General features: G+C 41.0%; 1 protein-coding gene across 5 annotated transcripts in view; it reads left to right on the forward strand.

Annotated features, from left to right (window-relative positions):
• CADPS2 (calcium dependent secretion activator 2) overlaps positions 1 to 22862 on the forward strand; it is a 605828-nt gene that overhangs the window by 284242 nt on the left and 298724 nt on the right. For all 5 annotated transcript variants that reach the window (XM_044280279.1, XM_044280275.1, XM_044280277.1 and 2 more), the window contains exon 14: positions 15848 to 15949. In XM_044280279.1, the coding sequence (XP_044136214.1) occupies positions 15848 to 15949 (102 nt within the window). The remainder of the gene's footprint in view (positions 1 to 15847; positions 15950 to 22862) is intronic.

The raw sequence follows: 22862 nt of genomic DNA on the forward strand, positions 1-22862 counted from the left end.
AGATTCCCATTTAACCTCCCACTGTACAGGATACACAGTGACGGATACCACAGGGTCAAGAGGCAAGTCCCTATCTCAATATATTGCCCAAAAGGTCTCAAAGTATTGAGAACATGGATCCAGTGTAATTCCTTCTTTTAAGTAAATTAATCCTGTCCTCACCCCTTCTGGGCATAGGGACATGATCAATGATCCAGAACTTTAGATCTTTCTCAGAATGCTTAAGATAAATAAAATGTTTGGAAACGGGCAAGTCAGATAGTTTTTTCCGGATAGTATTACGATGGTTGTTTAAAAGAGTCTTGAGATCAGTGGAAGTTTCACCGATATACAAAATGTTACATGTTACATAACAATACATAGATAACATAACTGGGGTCACAGGTAAGATGGAAGCTGATTGGGAATGAGGCCCCCATACCAGGATGTGTAAATGTTTTGCCATTACACATATATCTACAATTTACGCATTTAAGGCATGGGAAACATCCTGGTCCAAACTGCGCAAATGTAGACTGTCTCAAATTACTACTAGGCCCTATATGAGCCCTGACCAATTGGTCCCGTAAGCTTCTGGACCTACCATAAGAAAACAGTGGGACTTTTAATTCAGGTACATCCCTAATGCAGCCACCCAAGACATGCCAGTGTCGCCTATTAGCATCAGTAATAGCACCACTTAGTTCCGTATACGTGGATATATTTGGAATTCTTTCCTCTTTTGACTTTGGTCTCTGATTAGTCAATGTATATGTTCTGTCTAATTTGTTCACTGCTGTCTTATGTTCCTCAAGCAATTTTCGTGGATACCCCCATTGAGAAAATGTGGACACTATTGTGTTCATGTTCAATGTGGTTTCCAATTTGCTCTCATCTGAAACAATCCGTTTTGCTCTTAACATCTGGGTGTATAGAAGATGTCTAACCATGTTTTTCGGATGACAGCTACTATAATGAAGCATTGTGTTTCTATCAGTGGGTTTTGTGTACAATTGTGTCTTTAACACCCAATCAATTAGAGTAACCTTGGTGTCCAGAAACTGTAATTCTGTATTTGAATACACTAAGGTAAATTGTAATGCACTGTCAACACTATTTAGAAATTCATGAAAGTCATGCAATTGACTCTGTTCTCCCATCCATATGAGGGGAAGACGTCGTCTATATATCTCCACCATACAAGAACATGCTCATAATGGCGAGACTGATAGATGACGTCTTCCTCAAAGGACCTCATGAACACATTAGCATAAGTGGGAGCCATGTTGGACCCCATGGCCACACCCCGCTTCTGTTTGTAAAATGTGTCCTGAAATATGAAATAGTTGTATCTTACGAAGATGTTCAAAAGCACCACAATAAAATTGCAAGCTGCACTGGAGAAAGAAGACACGTGTAACATCCTCGTAATGGCATCAATATCCTTCTCATGATCTATAGATGTATATAATGAAGTCATATCAAAGGATGCCAAAATCAATTGATCATGACAAGTTGCATCAATGTCTCCTAGTTTTAACAAAAAATCAGTTTTATCACGTATATATGAGGAACTACCAGTGGCATAACTTTGCAATATTTTGTCTAGAAAAATGGCAGAGCGACTGAATATAGAATCTGAACCTGAAACGATCGGATGTCCAGGGGGATCATCCAAACTTTTATGTACTTAGGCAACACGTACAAAACAGGTGTAACAGGATGCAACACAGTAAGATATTCCATGAGGTCCTTGTCTATGACCCCTGCCATTAAGGCATCAGATAAACATGTTCTAATCAACCCACCAATCTCAAATTTGGGGTCAGGGTCAAGGATCTCATAGACATCAACATCACTAAGCTGTCTCAGTATCTCGGCAACATATTTGTGGCGGTCCATAACAACCACAGCACCCCCTTTATCATCTGGCTTGAGAACAAGCCTGGTATCACATTTCAATTGCGTTATAGCTTCAACCTCAGCAGTAGTGAGGTTAAGATGCCTAAACCTAGACTCCACATAATTGGTTTTAAGTAGATTAATATCCAATTTCACAGCAGATATAAAGGCATCAATAGCAGGCTCGTTCACAATGGGGTTAAAGCTGCTTTTGGTTGATAGATTAACCATATCTAATATGAGCTCACTACTCACTTTCATTACGATAAAAAAAATCTAAACTAAGCATACAGCCATGGAGAGCGGCGACCAGGGATCTCTCTGCACTTACTATTATCCCTGGGCGCCACTCCGTTCTCCCGGTATAGGCTCTGGTATCTTCAGATTTTCGGCTCAACTGGGAGGAGCCCGCTCTTGTTCTCCTGGGCGTCTCCTTCTCCCAGACTGTAGCGCTGGCAAATCGCAGCACTCGGCTCATAGCCTGGGAGAAGGAGACGCCCAGGAGAACAAGAGCGGGCTCCTCCCAGTTGAGCTGAAGATACCGGAGCATATACCGGGAGAACGGAGCTGCGACCAGGGATAATTGTAAGTGCAGGGAAATCCGTGGGCGCCGCTCTCCATGTCAGTATATTTAATTTAGATTTTTTATTGTAATGAAAGGTCCTCATTAAACGAGGTACATCAATCCGTATCTTATCCTTAAACCACACTTACAATTTGATTGTGCGAAAAAAGGACAAGAAATCAAATTACATATCAACCCAAATAATATGTGTATTTGGACAGAAAGAAGAACCCTTACTTAAAACACTTTCTTGTGGAGCGGTGAGTTCTTTAGATGACAAATTGATAACGATTACTTCTTCTTGGATGTCTGTGGCTTGCTGACCGGGACCCAAGCTTTGTGGTTTTGCAACTTGCCTAGATCACGTCTTGCCACGTCTAGTTCGGCGTTTCCTTTGTTGCACATGTGGACTGTCCACTTAAAAAACATTCTCATTAGATGAGGTTGTCGGTGTCTTTCTCTTTTTCTTATCTTTGTTATCCCTTAAATTGTGGCCACCGGAGTTGTCCTTATGCCAGGTGTAAATCAGTTCCCTCTTGTAATCATCATGGTCTCTATTCCATTTTGTACGCGTCCCCTCCTCAGACTCAGTTTGAAAACTTGATAATTGGATATTGAGACTATGCATGAATTTAATTAAATCCTCACTCGTTATCTGCATTTATAACTTCTGTTTACTATCAGCTAACGGGTCAGGGCCAGGGGTGTATCTATCACAAGGCAAACAAGGCATTTGCCTAGGGCGGCACTTGCCAATGGGGCAGCAAAATGCCTTGTTTGCTTAGTGATAGTTACACAATATGCTAAATATTTTTTTTGCCCCTTGTCCGATCCGATCCTTCACTATGTGAGCGGCATCGCCTGCGCATCATAGTGAAGGAGTTGAAAGACTTACTTCCTCCTCCTCCTGACTTTCTCCCAACCTCCCCTGCCTTTTGCGTCTGCGCATTGCTGTCGTGATCCCTGAGTCTGCTGTCTTCAAAAACTGTAAGCACTTAAATTACAGTTATTCACTTTTAAATACAGAAATGAAGATGTGAAGCTCTAACGGGAAAGGGTGGAGCCTAAAGAGGAAGGGTGGGGTTTACATAGGAAGAGGTGTGGCCTTGACAGGAAGGGGTGGGTCAAATTTATATTAGGGGGGTGCCCGAATTTAGTCTCGCCTAGTGCAGCACAAAACCAAGATACACCACTGGTCAGGGCTGATATATAGGGCCTAGTAGTAATTTTAGACAGTCTACATTTGCGCAGTTTGGACCGGGATGTTTCCCATGCCTTAACTGCGTAAATTGTAGATATATGTAAAGGCAAAACATTTACACATCCTGGTACGTGGCCTCATTCCCAATCCGCTTCCATCTTACCTGTGACTCCAGTTATGTTATTTATGTATTGTCATGTCCATGTAGCATTTTTGCATATCGGTGAAACTTCCACTGATCTCAAGACTCTTTTAAACAACAATCGTAATACTATCCGGAAAAAATCTGACTTGCCTGTTTCCAAACATTTTACTGATATTAAGCATTCTGAGAAAGATCTAAAGTTCTGGATCATTGATCATGTCCCTATGCCCAGGAGGGGTGGGGACAGGATCAATTTACTTAAAAAAAGGAATTACACTGGATCTACACTCACCTAAAGAATTATTAGGAACACCTGTTCTATTTCTCATTAATGCAATTATCTAGTCAACCAATCACATGGCAGTTGCTTCAATGCATGTAGGGTTGTGGTCCTGGTCAAGACAATCTCCTGAACTCCAAACTGAATGTCAGAATGGGAAAGAAAGGTGATTTAAGCAATTTTGAGCGTGGCATGGTTGTTGGTGCCAGACGGACCGGTCTGAGTATTTCACAATCTGCTCAGTTACTGGGATTTTCACGCACAACCCTTTCTAGGGTTTACAAAGAATGGTGTGAAAAGGAAAAAGCATCCAGTATGCGGCAGTCCTGTGGGCGAAAATGCCTTGTTGATGCTAGAGGTCAGAGGAGAATGGGCCGACTGATTCAAACTTATAGACGAGCAACGTTGACTGAAATAACCACTCGTTACAACCGAGGTATGCAGAAAAGCATTTGTGAAGCCACAACACGCACAACCTTGAGGCGGATAGGCTAAAACATCAGAATACCCCACCGGGTACCACTCATCTCCACTGCAAATAGGAAAAAGAGGCTACAATTTGCACGAGCTCACCAAAATTGGACTGTTGAAGACTGGAAAATGTTGCCTGGTCTGATGAGTCTCGATTTCTGTTGAGACATTCAAATGGTAGAGTCCGAATTTGGCGTAAACAGAATGAGAACATGTATCCATCATGCCTTGTTACCACTGTGCAGGCTGGTGGTGGTGGTGTAATGGTGTGGGGGATGTTTTCTGGGCACACTTTACACCCCTTAGTGCCAATTGGCCATCGTTTAAATGCCACGGGCTACCTGAGCATTGTTTCTGACCATGTCCGTCCCTTCATGACCACCATGTACCCATCCTCTGATGGCTACTTCCAGCAGGATAATGCACCATGTCACAAAGCTCGAATAATTTCAAATTGGTTTCTTGTACATGACAATGAGTTCACTGTACTAAAATGGCTGCCAAAGTCACCAGATCTCAACCCAATAGAGCATCTTTGGGATGTGGTGGAACGGGAGCTTCGTGCCCTGGATGTGCATCCCTCAAATCTCCATCATCTGCAAGATGCTATCCTATCAATATGGGCCAACATTTCTAAAGAATGCTATCAGCACCTTATTGAATCAATGCCACGTAGAATTAAGACAGTTCTGAAGGCAAAAGGGGGTCCAACACCGTATTAGTATGGTGTTCCTAATAATTCTTTAGGTGAGTGTATGTTCTCAATACTTTGAGACCTTTTGGTCTCAATAATGACTACAAGATGGGCAATATATTGAGATAGGGACTTGCCTCTTGACCCTGTGGTATCCGTCACTGCGTATCCTGTACAGTGGGTGGTTAAATGGGAATTTCCTTTTAGAACTTGTATATGTTGTTTTTTTTTTTGTTTATATCATATGAGTATATTAATCTTTTTCTTTTTTCTTTATCTATAGAGGAGCGTGTTGTTCCTGGGATTTTGTTGGATAAGGACTGATGTTACACACGGGATCTGAACTATTGCGACCCAATTGCGATTATTTATATATATATATATATATATATATATATATATATTATACACAGCAGGCGTATGGAATGTATCTGTATTTTGTAGATGACCCTCCTGAGTTTGTGATATGGTTAGTTTGTATGTGTGAGAGGAGAACCCTCTTGGACCTATGTTAGATCGACAGGGTTAACAGAGGTGGGACCTGTTGGGAGATATGGATTCCACACTGCTTTAAGCCTCATGCACATGACCGTTGTCTGCATCCGTGTCCGTTGCTCCGTTTTCCGTGATTTTCTGTGGACCCACTGACTTTCAATGGGTCCGTTGAAAACTCGGAAAATGCACTTTTTGTCGTCCGTGATCCGTGTTTCCTGTCCATCAAAAAAATAGGACCTGTCCTATTTTTTTGACGGACAGTGGTTCGGGGACCCATTCAAGTCAATGGGTCCGCGAAAAAACCCGGAAGCGCATCCGATTGTCATCCGCGTCCGTTTTATTTCTCTTGTTTGCCATGGCAAAACTGTCTGCCAGAACTTGTGCCAATAAAATAAAATAAAAATCAGATACAGGAAGTTTAATGTCACATGGTATGCAAATTGCTAGGCACCTGTGGTGAAATGTGGTGAGCCATTACTGTCTGGCTATTCGGATTTTTCTCTGGCTATATTCTGTTTGGAGGCCACAAATATGCCACGCTGGAATGTCGAAAAAGTGATTTGTTTGGTGCAGGAGAGGCCCGAACTCTGGGACACCCGGTCCAGGGACTATCAGGACCGTGTCAGAAAAGATGCAGCTTGGGAGCAAGTGGCCCGTAATCTGAGGCAGCAAGAATGGGCCAAAGCTGATGGACGTGGCCGTGCAGCTTTAGGTAAGTGCCATCAATGTTGTTGTACTGTCCTTGCCTAGTCTGTCCCTATAAAATGATGTAGCTATAAATTCCATGAGGTCAGAAGAATGTATATTTAGTGGTCCAGCTTCAATTGGCATAAAACCTGCACATGGTTTTGGGAACAGTTGTGCACTAAATACTATACCCCATTTGTTTTCTGCAAAATGGCGGAGCCTCCCTTTGCTCCAGCAAACAGTACTCATGTCACAAACCTGTATGTGCACTTATTTCCTCACACGTTTCCCTTTTGTAATTGAGCATCCTATATAGTTGTCTCCATGTCATATTCTAAATTCATTAATGCCAAATGGCTTGCACGACTAATCTCCTCCCTCCTGAACTTATTGTACATGAGTATCCCCACACCTGCAGTTCTGTACCATGTGCTGTATAATCTGGCCTATTCATACATTTATCAGAGTTGGCAACTTGATTTTGAATAATTTTTGCCCTTTACTATTTCTACTGATATATTTTTATTGTTTAGACAGGACATTTGTTTACAATAACTGACAAATTTCATTTCTTTTCAGTCAAGCAAACAAAAACTAGGTGGAATAGCTGCCGGGACCAATTTCACCGAGAGATGAATGCACAAGGACAGAGTGGTGAATGGCAGTTAAAAAAAAAACGCCCTTACATCTACATTGCGTAATTGCAGTTTCTGCGTCCGGTCATGGATTTGAGGCCATAAGTTTTTTTGTTGTTAAAAAAAATTGTTTGTCCTGCTAATTATTACTACCAAATTTAGGATTATACCATAGTGGTCCGCAATGAAACGAGTTGTGTGGCGTTGTCAGGGGCGTAGCTCATAGGCCCTGGTGCAAGAGTTCAGCTTGGGGCCCCCCCTTCCCTCAGTGCATTGTGTGTCTTCTAATGTGGCACAAGGGTATTTGGGCCACCTCAGGCTCCTGGGCCCGTTAGCGACTGTTACCTCTGCACTCCCTAGAGCAACGCCCATGGGCGTTGAACAATTGTTGAACTATCCTTTGTGTTGGTGAACCAAATCATTTTTGTGGGTTGGTAACACCGGCCACCACCAATGAGGAGCAGTATGATGACACGACATGCGCAGAGCGCACATGCCGCCTCCTGTATGTTTTTATTCCCTGACTGGCACTATTTTCATGAACAAGTCACATAGATCTCAGCAATTACATCAGGAATCGAGAAGGGAGATGGCCCGTGTGCACTGCACGCATTGTCTTCTCATACAGTTGTTCATCATGGTGGTTGGCTGTTTCTCCTCGGCCAATATGATCTTGTGTACTCATCCTGTGTATAGGTAATAAATGTGAAAATTTCTAAAAAAGCCTGTTTCCTTTTTGTGGCCCTGAATAGCGTACCCATTTTTTAAAGTTTGGTTTAGTTCATAATTGTTGGAACATACCCGCAAATTTTATTATGGTGGTTTTAGGTTTTGGTACATCTTCTGTACTGTAATTGACATTTACATAGTTTAAATGATTTTTTAAAAACCTCAACATAGAGTCCTCTAAAAACAAATTTTAAATAAAAAAGACACATACATAATACACTTTATTAAATAGAGAATACTGATGCTCCAACAGTGTCCGTTGAGCTGAATAGTAACTACTACTACCAACATGGCCTTGTGATGCGTGCGCCATGTTATTTTTTTAGGAATTTATGTTTTTGTTTTTTTTTATTTACATTACATATGGATGGTAGGCAGTTCAAAGCAGTCCAGCTATAGAAGAGACGGACAGAATTTCAGCACTGCTTTTGGTCCATGAATGTGTATACCTCGTTTTGGGATTCACTTCAAAAGGCAATCATATTTTTAAGTAGTTTTATATTTTGCGTTGTGAGCTAATTGACCTTGCAAAATATATTTTATCAAAATTAACAATTTCACAATCATTAATTGAAAAAATTGTCATTTTTGTTATAATTTGTGATGTATGCATTCGCAACGTATATGTAGTTCACAGACAGTTGTGTTTTTTTTTGAAAAACATAAGCTACTTTTTAACTGTTGTAGACAAATGATTTAATATATTTTCATGTCATTTTCCTATACAGTACTGTGGACAGTCTGGATGAGCCAGAAGAGTCAGAGGGGGCATTAAGTGGAGAGTTGTCCCCAGCTACTAGTCCTGCCCTAACGCCCGCTGAGGAGCCGGTCCAGCAGCCGCAGCCCAGGAGACGCCGCAATGTCCCTCAATCTTCCTCTGGCAAGCAACTCGGGAGGCTATAGATGCCCGAGTCATTGAATTCCTTGCCCAGAGGAGTGACTGCATTGAGGAGTCGACGCTGAGGGGCCTTGCCAGTTTATTAAAACAAGTTCCCGTGGCTAAACATCCGGAATGCGTAGTTTCGATAGCACTGGTCATACAAATGTATGCCTCAAATTACCAGGGAGACATACACTCTCAAATCAATGAGTTACGCAGGCAAATTTTAAATATCCCCCCCAACTGTACCTGTCCCCGGCTATTACCAGCCTCAAGGGTCATCTCCCCCCCCCCTTTTACCACTTACCAACGCTTCCAAGACCCGACACCATCCAGTTTTCCACAAAGGATGGCAACTCGGGCCACAGATCCTGGCCAGGTACGGCCACAAGCTGCTTTTCAGCCTGGATCATTTACCCGAGACCTTTTTGACCTTTTAATCTATTATGTTGTTTAAAATTTATTATATTTTATTTGTTCTTGTTTGTATATTATTTATTTTAATATAGTTTGTCTTAAAAAAAATTGAACTGAAAAATTATATTTCCTTGTGTGATTCTTTTTTTAATTAAACAAACATTTACAGTTCATAAACACATTTCATAAACACATAGACGCACACCAGTTTACAATGTACATCATTTTTAATTGGCAGGGACAGAATCAGTTTTTGCTATTATGTGAACATGAGGTATTAGAAGATTTTTTGGCCTATTACATGAAATTCTAATGATGTTAATGTTGGTGACATTTTCATTCAAACATCATTAGTATGGATATGTACTTTTAAAAATATGCTGGCCAAAAAACCTCAGCTCGCAAGCCCACGTCAAGGGTCCTTAGTCTCTTGCGAGTCCCTACACTCAACTACCACAATAAATTTAAATAATCTATGTACAAAACAATAAACAACTACAGAGCCCAGAAGATTTCAAAAACTGCCACGAATAGCGTCCCTCTGCCATGACAAGGACCCCTCTGGGCTGTAAAAGTAGTCTGCATAGAGTTCCCGAACTGCAATGCCTGCAGTCCCAGGTCATCTATGCAGGGTCCTTTCCAAACCCAAATCTGATGACGTAGGAAGATCTTCCAGGTCAACAGAAGAGGAAGCCTCGTGAATCCTGGAGAAGTTGTGTAGAACAACATAAGCTTGAATCACCAGGGTAGCATTTTCCGGATCCATTTGTATGGATGACAAAAACACCCTCCACTTGCTAGAGAATATCCCGAAAGCGCACTCAACTTACCGACTGGCACGAGTCAACCGGTAGTTGAAAATACGCCTTCGGACATCCAAACCACGCTTTGGAAAGGGCCGCATAACATGGGGAGTCAATGCAAACCCTTCATCCGCCACAATGACAAATGGAGCCGGCGGACCTGCATATCCGGGCAGTCTTCTGGACTCGGGCAGGGCAAGCTGGTTGGCACGAAGCCGCTCACCCATTTTAGAAGCACTAAAGATGCGAGCATCCGCAGTGCTTCCATAGGCCCCAATATCAACCATTATAAACCGGTAGTTACTGTCAGCAACAGCCATCAGCACTACCGAAAAATATTGTTTATAATTGAAGAATCGGGACCCTGAGTGAGGATGCTTTTTCACACGGATGTGCTTGCCATCCATTGCCCTGATGCAGTTTGGAAACTGCGCTGAATTATTAAAGCCCTCAGCGATGCGAATCCAATCGTCTGTCTTGGGCTGCGGCATCACCGTCTCTCGGAGTTGCTGCCAGATGACCTGGCAAGTGTGACGTACAATCCGAGAAATCATTGAGGTTCCTAAAAGAAACTCAAAATGCAGGGATGCAAAAGAGTTCCCAGTTGCCAGGAATCTGTAGGAAAAAGAAAAAAAAAATCAGTAAGCAGCAAATCAAAGGGAACATCAGATACATGATTTGCCTATAATGTTGTATACAAGACATGATTTAAAACTATCTATGTCCACTGTCGACTAAACATAATTTTATAAAGTGATTTGGGGTGTATGAACCAAACACTACCAGCTATTGGGGTGTGGGCAGTACTACCACAACTAAGTTACAACAACTGTGTTTAGACCCTTTACATGCAGAAGGTTATGGGCGCCATAAGAATGATGTGAACATTATGCATGATGATGAAGATAGCTGGACACAAATTGCAAACCTGCTAAAAATAAATGACAAGCTTAAATATTGCCAGATAATGTGTCAGGGATTAAAGTTAAGGAAAAAAAATAAAAAATTCCAAAAACATTATGGGCAAAGAAAGGTTACTTCAGCAAACAGAAGCACATGTCTAACAGCAGCCATTTTCTAACACATGTTCCTCCTGACAGAAGCACTGCACATTACTGTTCAAACTATAAACGCTAAATATTTCTTACCTGAACGTGACGATGAGCCTTTCCTCTGGAGAAATGCTGCGCCTCATATTGGTGTCCATGAAGGTAAGGACAGTATGCAGAGACGACAGCAAGCAATCAAATGTAGGCACTGACATCCGACAGAAGGAAAAAAAACTTCTCAGGATGCAGGCGCAGATCTTTGTAGAGGGTATGAAAGTGTCCTTTCCGGTAGCGTTGTGAAACTATCGGATGGACCCAAAATCGCCGCCTTCTAGGTTCCTCATCCATCAAAGGAGTGCACTGTCCCCATCGCTGAAAAACAAACCAATGCAGTAAGACCTCTTCCTCAGAGTCATCCGCCATGTTGAAACAGCAAAGACAAGAAACCAAAAGAACCTCTGTACTCTGTGAAGACTACAGGAAATGGCCACAAAACCAAACTCGGGTGACCTGCATATATACCAGTATCCTGGGTGGTGTTACGAAAATATTAAATTTTTTCACCATTCCTTGTTTTCTGACGGTCCGCAAAAAAAAAACGGACACATGGAAGGACAACGAAAGAAAAAATGGACACGGAACAACGGAACCCCGTTTTGCGGACAGTGAAAAAATACTGTCGTGTGCATGAGGCCTTACTTGTATTCTGGGGGCAGCGCTTGCGCAACGGCGAGCGGTTGTCCTTCACTGCGATCAATGCCTGTATATGCCCAGTGATTATATGAAATGTATGAGACTGACAGCATCTGGGTGATTCGTGCCGAGGTCGAGCCAAATCGCATGCGTCGTGGCTCCTATTGGCACTGACCATTTCCAAGATGGCTGCAAAGCAAGAGCTACGATTTCTGCGCATTCTCCATGTATAGTCACTTGACCCTAGTGACGTGGATGTTGCGCACACGGTCCGGAGCATGCACTCTGCCGTGTACTATTTGCCAATGCCGCCATGGATGTAAGATGGGGATCACGATATGTCTGGTCAGTGTGTTTACATGCGGTGCCTGTATCCCCCTGGAACAGTTGCGCCTGATCTTTCACACGTGCACTTTTATCCTATTAACTCTTGATATACTTCACTTTATACATGAATGGGATTTTTGAAGATAAGTTATGTGACACAACTATGTATTTTACACAACAATTATATGTATATTATGTATTTGGCGTAATAATCATGTGATCTTGGATTTTTTTCTATGTATGTTTATTTTATATGAATTATACAAAGTGTTAATTGTATGGAACCTGTTGATCATGCAACACTATGATGTAATCACTGTTGGGTATATATTGTTCACATTGTCCTGTTTACTATTGCTTGAGAAAGGCTCTGGGATAGAGCCGAAACAGTTGCTACACCATTGGTTGAATAAACCATTTTGATTTTTTCACTTATTTTTTGGAGTACTGCTCTATTTTATACGTGTTGATTTTGGGTAAGCGTATTCCCTTTGAGCCTGCACTCAGCCTTCCTTTCCTTCTGGTCAGTGCTGCCTCTCCTTTTATTCTCTCTCTCTCTCTCTATATATATTATTATTATATTTTTTTTTTATTTATATGGAAAAAAGGGCAGCACTCCAAAAATAAAAATAAAATAACTTTTATTCACCCATGTGGTACAGCGAAGTTTCAGCTCAACAATAGAGCCTTTCTCAAGCATTGAGAAAGGCTCTATTGTTGAGCTGAAATGTCGCTGTACCACATGGGTGAATAAAAGTTATTTTATTTTTATTTTTGGAGTGCTGCCCTTTTTTCTATTTGCTTACTCCTGTTGGGCTTGGCACACGCTTTTGTTGCTTTTTTGTGCTGCCTTTTTTTTTTACTATATATATATATATATATATATATATATATATATATATATATATATATATATATATATATATTATTATTATCGGGTTGTTTTCTTTTATTTTTTTCTCATATTATAGCTAAACATTAGTAACAGATCACAGCTCTGCCTTAATGGTGCTGAGATTAAAAACTAAAGGTGAACAGCGAGTACTGAGATATAAATAGCTGGTAAGCAGCACATCTACAGTAGTCACTGTGATGCATATCATTTTGAAGTTTGCAAATGGACAGCTGCTTTAGAGGTGAAAAAGTTGGACAACCAGGATCTCCAATTAGTATACGGCAATGATGTGTGTATATATACTGTTAATAACATGTATGTAAATATCCATTTTGCTTTTACAACCGTAAAATGAGGTACATAATTTACAGTAAATTTTGTGTTGTTCAATTATATTTTATGTGGATTTTACCCTGGTAATGGAAATAATGTAAGAAATGTTGCATCACAGCACGATGCCAGTAAAGTTGGTTTGGCTAGGATATGGCCTTTTTCGCTGAAAGAATGAATTAAAAATTAAGTGAGATTTGCTGCAGGGATCTCCATAGAAATTGTAATGTGGTTAGTCTTGAATCTTTTCCCCCATCCTACAGTTCAGTAGAAAGAAAGAAGTAATCCTCTTATAGCTGCCCATACAATTTTCATGGAACAATCAACACAACATTGCTTAATTAATAAAGTGAAAATTATTTTAAGAGTTTGAATAGTACAGACTATGGGTCACATTTATTAAGACTGCCGTTTAAAAGCCGGTCTTAATAATCCCCTGAATTGGTGATGGTTCCGCCGAAGTTATGAACTGGTTCCGCCAGTTCTAAATGTAAGACAGCTTCCAAACTCTCTTACATTTGCACCATTTTCTACGCCTAAAACAAGCATAGAAAAAGGTACGTCTACTTTGGTGTGAGTGAGGAAAAGTCGCCGATTGCGGTGCAACTAGCTGTTACTCCGCAGTCTGGTCCTGAAATACACCTCATTTAGCCATATTTCAGCTTAATAAATGACCCTTTAGATACTACCAATACAGACTGCACTGGAAACATATAATGTTGTTTTCTTGTGTGACGGAATTGAAAAAAACGGAATTGAAATATTGGCATTAAAAATTATTTTTAATCCTAGTGATTCTTTTCTTTTACATTTGTTACGTCTAAACATATAGTATTTTAATTCTACATACCATAGACCTATCTTGATTTGGGGCAATCCAGTCGCTAATCGCAAATTTCGTGAAACCACTGTCTCTTCACAGGTTAAAACACTACCGAGAACCTGCCATAATCCCGGTTAGTGTTGAGTGAAGCGAGCTTCGGATGCTTTATCCCAAGTCGTATCATTCAAAACTTCGGAATAATATTATACAGAGATCTGTCTCAGTACAGTATTAGAATGCATGGGCTCCGGTGAGCTGAAGTTAGTTATTCGCGAAATTGATCATGCCTTCGTTGAATAACTTCAGGAATTGATTTTTAAAGTGGAAAATCACTTTAAAACTTGAAACCGAACTCGGCTTCAGTTCAGAGGCATTACTGATTTGAGAAAACCTATGAAGGTCATTCTGTAGAACTTCTTGTCTAGAAGATAACATAGATTGAAAAGCACCCAGAAATTGTGTGTATATATTATTTTTTTTCTCTGCATCTGAAGGCCTGCTTAGTTGTAGAGTACAAGTATAAATTTACATGTAACAGCGTTTGCCAGCCGCTGACGTCCCCTACTCACCGCTGCTGCCTGAGGCTTTCAGTCCGGGCTTTTGCTGTCCTCCCCAGCCACCTCTGCTACATAGTACGATGTGTCTTCCAGCTGGCTTCCTGTGTGCACACACAGGGCCAGCATGCATCTCTCCTAGTAATTTAAAGGGCCAGCCCACATTAATTGTCCTGGCTCCTTGGCTAATCCCAGCCCTCCTATATAAGTGGTCCAGCCCTCTTTCCAGTTGCCTGAGCGTCATTGGTCCATAGTATCCTGCGAAGGTCTGCGTCTTTACGTTTCATTGTTCCAGTATATTCACCCTTGTGCTCCTTCTGGATTCCGCTACCTACCTGACCCTTGTCTGTTTTGTTCTGACCTTCCTGGTTCTGACACGGATTGCCTGATCTGTTCCTGAGCCACCTGACCCGACCCTTTGCTTGTACCACTGCGCCTCCGTCTCATTCTTTGGTACTTCTTTGTCTTTCCTGATTATGACTCAGCCTGCTGACTATGCCTGCACCGCTTGTGTCTAGCATTGGTACCACCTGGTTTGTCTAGGCCAGTTGCTTCATGTTCTATCTACCTCAAGAGGTAACGGCCTGGTCTCCTCTGGAAATCCTATCCCCACCATCTGGGGTATTGTGAAGAACAAGGGGTTCACTTCAACAATGCCCTTAGAGGAGTTTGGCCACATTGCACAATGGGTCCTCACTTGCTGATTGTTACATAACTGAATTTACTGTTTTGCGGAGCTCACTGAACCAATTGTGCTGTACTCCTCTCTGTCTTACTAAAACACAGAGAGAAGCTCCAACTACTTCCTCCCCTGCTTCCCCCTCTTCTTTGCCTTATTTGCTGTATTCCTGTAGTCCAGGCATGCTCAACCTGCGGCCCTCTAGCTGTTGTACAACTAAACTCCCACAATGCCCTGCTGTAGGTTGATAGCTGTAGGCTGTCCGAGAATGCTGGGAGTTGTAGTTTTGCGACAGCTGGAGGGCCGCAGGTTGAGCATGCCTGCTGTAGTCAAATTACTGAGAATTTGATATTAGACTTAAAAATTGTTTTGCCTAGTTGCCTGGGTACCATAAGTGAATATGTGTAGAAAGAACATGAACGGTTATTCCATTCCTATCTGGTTGAAGCTCCTTCCCAGCGCTAGGTATACAGAGAAAACAGATTTAAAGTAGAAAAAGACTGATTTCATATATGCTATGAACATTGTGTAAAAACGCTGAAACCTATGATAATTTTGATGTAGCAATTAAAATATTCTGTAATAAATGTTTCTTGCCTATTATGTTTTTACAGACCTGATGGAATTGGGACTGTTACAGTTGAGGAGCAAGATCAGTTTGACGAGGTTAAAGAGCGTCTTGCTGTGCTTTTAGAGAATCAAATAAGCCACTTTAGGTATTTTATCTTTTCAATACACTCAGTATGTTTTTTTACATTTCATTTATTAACAATGTTACCATTTCACAAGCTCTTAAAGGGTTTTTCCATGGGTAGAATATTTGTTTAAAAAGGGCCAGAATGGGTTTTATATATATATATATATACAGTACAGACCAAAAGTTTGGACACACCTTCTCATTCAAAGAGTTTTCTTTATTTTCATGACTATGAAAATCGTAGATTCACACTTAAGGAATCAAAACTTTGAATTAACACGTGGAATTATATACATAACAAAAAAGTGTGAAACAACTGAAAATGTCATATTCTAGGTTCTTCAAAGTAGCCACCTTTTACTTTGATTACTGCTTTGCACACTCTTGGCATTCTCTTGATGAGCTTCAAGAGGTAGTCATCTGAAATGGTTTTCACTTCACAGGTGTGCCCTGTCAGGTTTAATAAGTGGGATTTCTTGCCTTATAAATGGGGTTGGGACCATCAGTTGCGTTGTGGAGAAGTCAGGTGGATATACAGCTGATAGTCCTACTGAATAGACTGTTAGAATTTGTATTATGGCAAGAAAAAAGCAGCTAAGTAAAGAAAAACGAGTGGCCATCATTACTTTAAGAAATGAAGGTCAGTCAGTCCGAAAAATTGGGAAAACTTTGAAAGTGTCCCCAAGTGCAGTCACAAAAACCATCAAGCGCTACAAAGAACTGGCTCACATGCGGACTGCCCCAGGAAAGGAAGATCAAGAGTCACCTCTGCTGCGGAGGATAAGTTCATCTGAGTCACCAGCCTCAGAAATCGCAGGTTAACAGCAGCTCAGATTAGAGACCAGGTCAATGCCACACAAAGTTCTAGCAGCAGACACATCTCTAGAACAACTGTTAAGAGGAGACTGTGAATCAGGCCTTCATGGTAGAATATCTGCTAGGAAACCACTGCTAAGGACAGGCAACAAGCAGAAGAGACTTGTTTGGGCTAAAGAACATAAGGAATGGACATTAGACCAGTAGAAATCTGTGCTTTGGTCTGATGAGTCCAAATTTGAGATCTTTGGTTCCAACCACCGTGTCTTTGTGCGACGCAGAAAAGGTGAACGGATGGACTCTACATGCCTGGTTCCCACCGTGAAGCATGGAGGAGGAGGTGTGATGGTGTGGGGGTGCTTTGCTGGTGACACTGTTGGGGATTTATTCAAAATTGAAGGCATACTGAACCAGCATGGCTACCACAGCATCTTGCAGCGGCATGCTATTCCATCCGGTTTGTGTTTAGTTGGACCATCATTTATTTTTCAACCGGACAATGACCCCAAAAACACCTCCAGGCTGTGTGAGGGCTATTTGACCATGAAGGAGAGTGATGGGGTGCTGCGCCAGATGACCTGGCCTCCACAGTGACCGGACCTGAACCCAATCGAGATGGTTTGGGGTGAGCTGGACCGCAGAGTGAAAAAGGGCCAACAAGTGCTAAGCATCTCTGGGAACTCCTTCAAGACTGTTGGAAGACCATTTCAGGTGACTACCTCTTGAAGCTCATCAAGAGAATGCCAAGAGTGTGCAAAGCAGTAATCAAAGCAAAAGGTGGCTACTTTGAAGAACCTAGAATATGAAATATTTTCAGTTGTTTCACACTTTTTTTGTTATGTATATAATTCCACATGTGTTAATTCATAGTTTTGATGCCTTCAGTGTGAATCTACAATTTTCATAGTCATGAAAATAAAGAAAACTCTTTGAATGAGAAGGTGTGTCTAAACTTTTGGTCTGTACTGTGTGTGTGTGTGTGTATATATGTGTGTGTGTGTGTGTGTATATATATATATATATATATATATATATATATATACTTATTTTCCACTGCTACCATTGCAATTCTGCTTCAGTCCTTGCTGCTGTCCACTTCAGCCAGTGATTGCCTGTGAGAGCATCTGCTGGCATTTTCTGTGCATATAGTCGGGGCTAGGAAGTGGAGACCAGGCAGGGGTTGGGTATGGGGAGTATGATGTGTTTTTTTTTTGTTTTGTTTTTTTACTTTTAATCCTGATTTTAAATGGATTATCCCATGAAAAGTATTACAAGTATACAGTAAATAGGGCATTTCAAAAGTATTATTGCAATATTCATTCAATAAAAATATTATTTTTCTCATGTACATCACATTTTCCTCTCTGATTGTGCCCCCCTGCTGTTTTATCTTGCAACCAGAATTTTGTTCCAGTTTCCCCTGTATTGAGTTGTGGTCCGACATGCTCAGTAGCCTCCCTGCTCCCTTCATCCTCTCCAATGGCAGCATATTGATCTCCAAGTGAAATGCCCCAGATACATTTTATTCATTTGGTCCTGCTATTTTTCTCTCTGTAAGGTTGAAAATGAAATTTGGGTTATTTATAGTGTTACTTATTAGTGGAATCACTGGGGTTATGTGTGAGGGGCTGTTTTCTGTGCAGGATCAGAAGCACTATGGGTAGATGCAGGTGCTTGATATGATCTGCTGCCCTCCAAAAGAAGGAGAAAAGAGACAAACTCGTAGTATAACTCATTTGAAATAGATTCTCCCTTGCCTGGAAAATCTTTTTAGTTTTATAGTTTGACAGTTTTTGTGATCCGTGTACTTCTCCAATCTGGTGAAGGCCAAAGACTGAAAATCTGTTAATTATCATCCATATCATTAATGGGTGAAAATATTAGGGAAAAGAAGGTGTACGGCACAATTGAAAGGCTTAGGAAGACATAGGTGGTGTACCCTATTATCAATATTATATAGTATGACGAATGGGTTTTAACCTGTTGGGGACATATGACATACCGGTACGTCATGATGTCCTGGTGCTTAAGGACAAAAGACGTACCGGTACGTCATGTGTAGTTCCGATCACCGCCGCGCGGGGTTCAATTCAGACCTCCGGTTGTAATGGGGACTCGATGGCATGGAAGGCAGCGGGATGCCTTCATTAAACATCGGCGCTGCCTTCCGGTGAAGAGCCTGTGAGATCCAGATTTTAAAATAAAAATTTCCCTCAGATAAAGTAAAAAAAATTGGTAAAAAATAGGGGGAAAAAAAGTAGGTATTGCCGCGTCCGTATCGATCGGCTCTATAAACATATCACATGACCTAACCCCTCAGATGAACACCATAAAAAATAAAAACTGTGCTAAATAAACAATTTTTTTTGTCACCTTACATCACAAAAAGTACAACAAAAAGCGATCAAAAAGGCGTATGCCCACCAAAATAGTACCAATCTAACTGTCACACCATCCCGCAAAAAACAAGCCCCTACCGAAGACAATCGCCCAAAAAAAACTATGGCTCAGAATATGGAGACACTAAAACATAATTTTTTTTGTTTTAAAAAAGCTGTTATTGTGTACAACTTAAGTAAAACATTTTTAAAAAGTATACATATTATCACGTCCATGAGAACCTGCTCTATAAAATTATCATAAAAAGATCAATACCACGCCCTGGAAATCTGCCTCTCATTGATCGACGAGTGAATGACTGAGAGCTCTCTCAATGGTTCCAAAACAGAACTCCTCTTCCTTCATGCAAACCGAAACAAAAACTCTAGCATGACATGCACGCCACCCACCATCCTCCGAAAAACCATTACTCCCAGCACCAAAGTCAAAAATCTCGGAGTCATCTTTGACTCAGTCTTGACAATGGATGCACAAATAGGATCAGTAGTCAGTGGATCCCATCATCATCTTCGCCTGCTGGGCAGACTCATTCCCTTCATCCCTGAAGGAGACGCAGCAGTAGTTGGAATAACCATCAATTCCCGACTGGACTATGCAAACTCCCTCTATCTAGGACTTCCCAAATATCAAATTTCACGTTTACAAGTTGTCCAGAACACAGCCTGATAACTTGAAAAAAAAACTGGGAATCTATTACTTCGTCCTTGAAGACCCTCCATTGGCTACCCGTGAAGGATCGGATCAAAATCAAGACCCTCTGCCTCACCTATAAATGTACACAAGGGAAAGCACCCCAATACCTCTGCGAAAAAATAAAGCACTACACCCCAGGTCACCCCCTCCGGTCAGCTAACCAGAACCTCCTCCATATCCCCAAGACCCGCTACAAATCAAAAGGCGAAACAAGGTTCGCAGTCCAAGGACGCCGGCTATGGAACATTCTACCTGCGGAGATCCGCTCAGAAGAAAACCATCTAGCCTTCAGGAAGAAGCTGAAGACCCACCTCTTCTGAAAGCACAGGCGGTCAAGGGCTGCAAAAGCGCCTTGAGGAGATTTAGTTCCCAATTGTAGTGCTATATAAGTTATTAATTCATCCATTCATTCATTTATTCATTCATTCACCTAACCCCTCAGGTGAACACCGTAAATTTTAAAAAAAATAAAAATATTAAAAAAGTCTTTTTTTTGGTCACCTTACATCACAAAAAGTGCAAGCGATCAACAAGTCATACGCACCCCAAAATAGTACCAATCAAACCGTCATCTCATCCCGAAAAAAAATTGCCCCTACACAAGACAGTCGCCCAAAAAATAAATAAGACTATGGCTTTCAAAATGTGGAGACTCTAAAGAATCATAAAAACAAAAAAAATGCTTTGTTATGTAAAACTGAAACATACAAACAAAAAGTCATATTTGGTATTGTCGCGTCCGTGACAACCTGCTCTATAAAAATACCACATGATCTAACCTGACATTTCTTCTAACCTTGCCTCACAAACAGTGTAATATAGAGCAACCAAAAATCATATGTACCCTAAAATAGTACCAACAAAGCTGCCACCCTATCCCCTAGTTTCTAAAATGGGATAACTTTTTGGGAGTTTCTACTCTAGGGGTGCATCAGGGGGGCTTCAAATGGGACATGGTGTCAATAAACTAGTCCAGCAAAATCAGCCTTCCAAAAACCGTATGGCATTCCTTTCCTTCTGTACCCTGCCATGTGCCCGTACAGCAGTTATGGGGTGTTTCTGTAAACTACAGAATCAGAGCCATAAATATTGAGTTTTGTTTGGCTGTTAACCCTTGCTTTGTTACTGGAAAAAAAAATGGAAATTCTGCCAAAAAAAGTGAAATTTCGAAATTGTATCTCTATTTTCCATTAATTCTTGTAGAACACCTAAAGGGTTAACAAAGTTTGCAAAATCATCCCAAAAAAATACAATGTCATTCCCAAAATGATCCAAACATAAAGTAGACATATGGGGAATGTAAAGTAATAACTATTTTTGTACGTATTACTCTGTATTATAGAAGTAAAGAAATTTAAACTTAAAAATGTGCAAATTTTTAAAAATTTTGGGTAAATTATACTTTTTTTTATAAATAAAAATGACTTTTTTGTCTCCATTTTTCCAGTGTCATGAAGTACAATATGTGATGAAAAAACAATCTCAGAATGGCTTGGATAAGTCAAAGCGTTTTAAAGTTATCACCACATAAAGTGACACTGGTCAGATTTTCGAAAAATGGCCTGGTCCTTAAAGGGTTTCTACCACATCGTTTTGACAAATTTAGCTGTCAGACACTAGCGATCCGCTAGTGTCTGCTCTACCAAACAATGCTATTATAATTGCTTTTTGTGCAGCCGTTTCAATAAAAACCTAACCTTTATTGATATGCTAATGAGCCTCTAGGTGTTATGGGGGCGTCTTTTCAGCACCTAGAGGCTCGGTCTACCTTCACAAAATGCCGCCCAGCGCGTCCCTCCAGCCCGCCCATCTCCTCTGTAATGCGATCCTACCTCTGAGTCAGCGGACGAATTCTCGCACCTGCGCCGTGCACGTCTGTCTTCGGTGCAGGCGCAGTGAATGTCTGACCGCTGCCTGCACAGACATCTCGGTCATCGGCGCAGGCGCAGTGGAGATGTCTGTGCAGGGAGCGGTCAGACATTCAGTGCACCGAAGACAGACGCGCACGGCGCGGGGGCGAGTATTCGTCCGCTGACTCAGTGGTAGGATCGCATTCCAGAGGAGATGGGCGGGCTGGAGGGACGCCCTGGGCGGCATTTTGTGAAGATAGACCGAGCCTCTAGGTGCTGAAAAGACGCCCGCATAGCACCTAGAGGCTCATTAGCATATCAATAAAAGTTTGTTTTTATGGAAACGTCTGCACACAAGGTATTATAATAGCATTGTTTGGTAGAGCAGACACTAGCGGATCGCTAGTGTCTGACAGCTAAATTTGTCAAAACGATGTGGTAGAAACCCTGTAAGGTGAAAATGAGCCCGCTCCCTAAGGGGTTAAGACTTACTTATCCTTGACTTTTGCATTTCTATCTATCCCCACATTTTAATGAAGTTGCTTATTTACAACAGATTTAGTGATTTACATAAATTAGCTTTTTCCTACCAAAAAAAAGCATTCTTACATTGAAAAAAAACATGTTTTGTACAATATTCCTATTCTAACATTATACTTATTATATGTTAACATCTCTGCTTTACAAGTTTCTAATTAGTGGATAGAGTACAGAATTTGTATACTAGGCATAATCCTAAACAATGCAACGCTGCAAAAAGTGCTGCATTATTTACATCTAGTGTGATCCTAATGACACTTTAGAACTTGCCCCGGGGGACCTCTTTATCCAGGCTATTATGGGTAATCCTGGATCTATAACAGTCCTTTATAAACCGGGTGGCATGGTAGTTAAGGTGTGTAAACAAAATATGAAGCAGTTGGAGGATTATGTAAATTCTATGAAGAAGAAGAATGCGTTAATACAATTGAGTTTTCAGGGATTTTTTTTTTGTTCATTTAAACACGGATTACATGTTTTGTTATTTCATTTTTTTTGTTACCAATTAATGGGTAATGTATTAATGATATCGACATTAAGCTTTTCATTGAAGGGCATTTTAATTAGAGGACTAACATTTTTGTGTTAATGTAATTTTCTAAGCTTCATAGAGCATAAAATAAATGCATCATA

This window comes from Bufo gargarizans, chromosome 2, assembly GCF_014858855.1.
Source record: "Bufo gargarizans isolate SCDJY-AF-19 chromosome 2, ASM1485885v1, whole genome shotgun sequence".
Taxonomy (NCBI): Eukaryota; Metazoa; Chordata; class Amphibia; order Anura; family Bufonidae; genus Bufo; species Bufo gargarizans.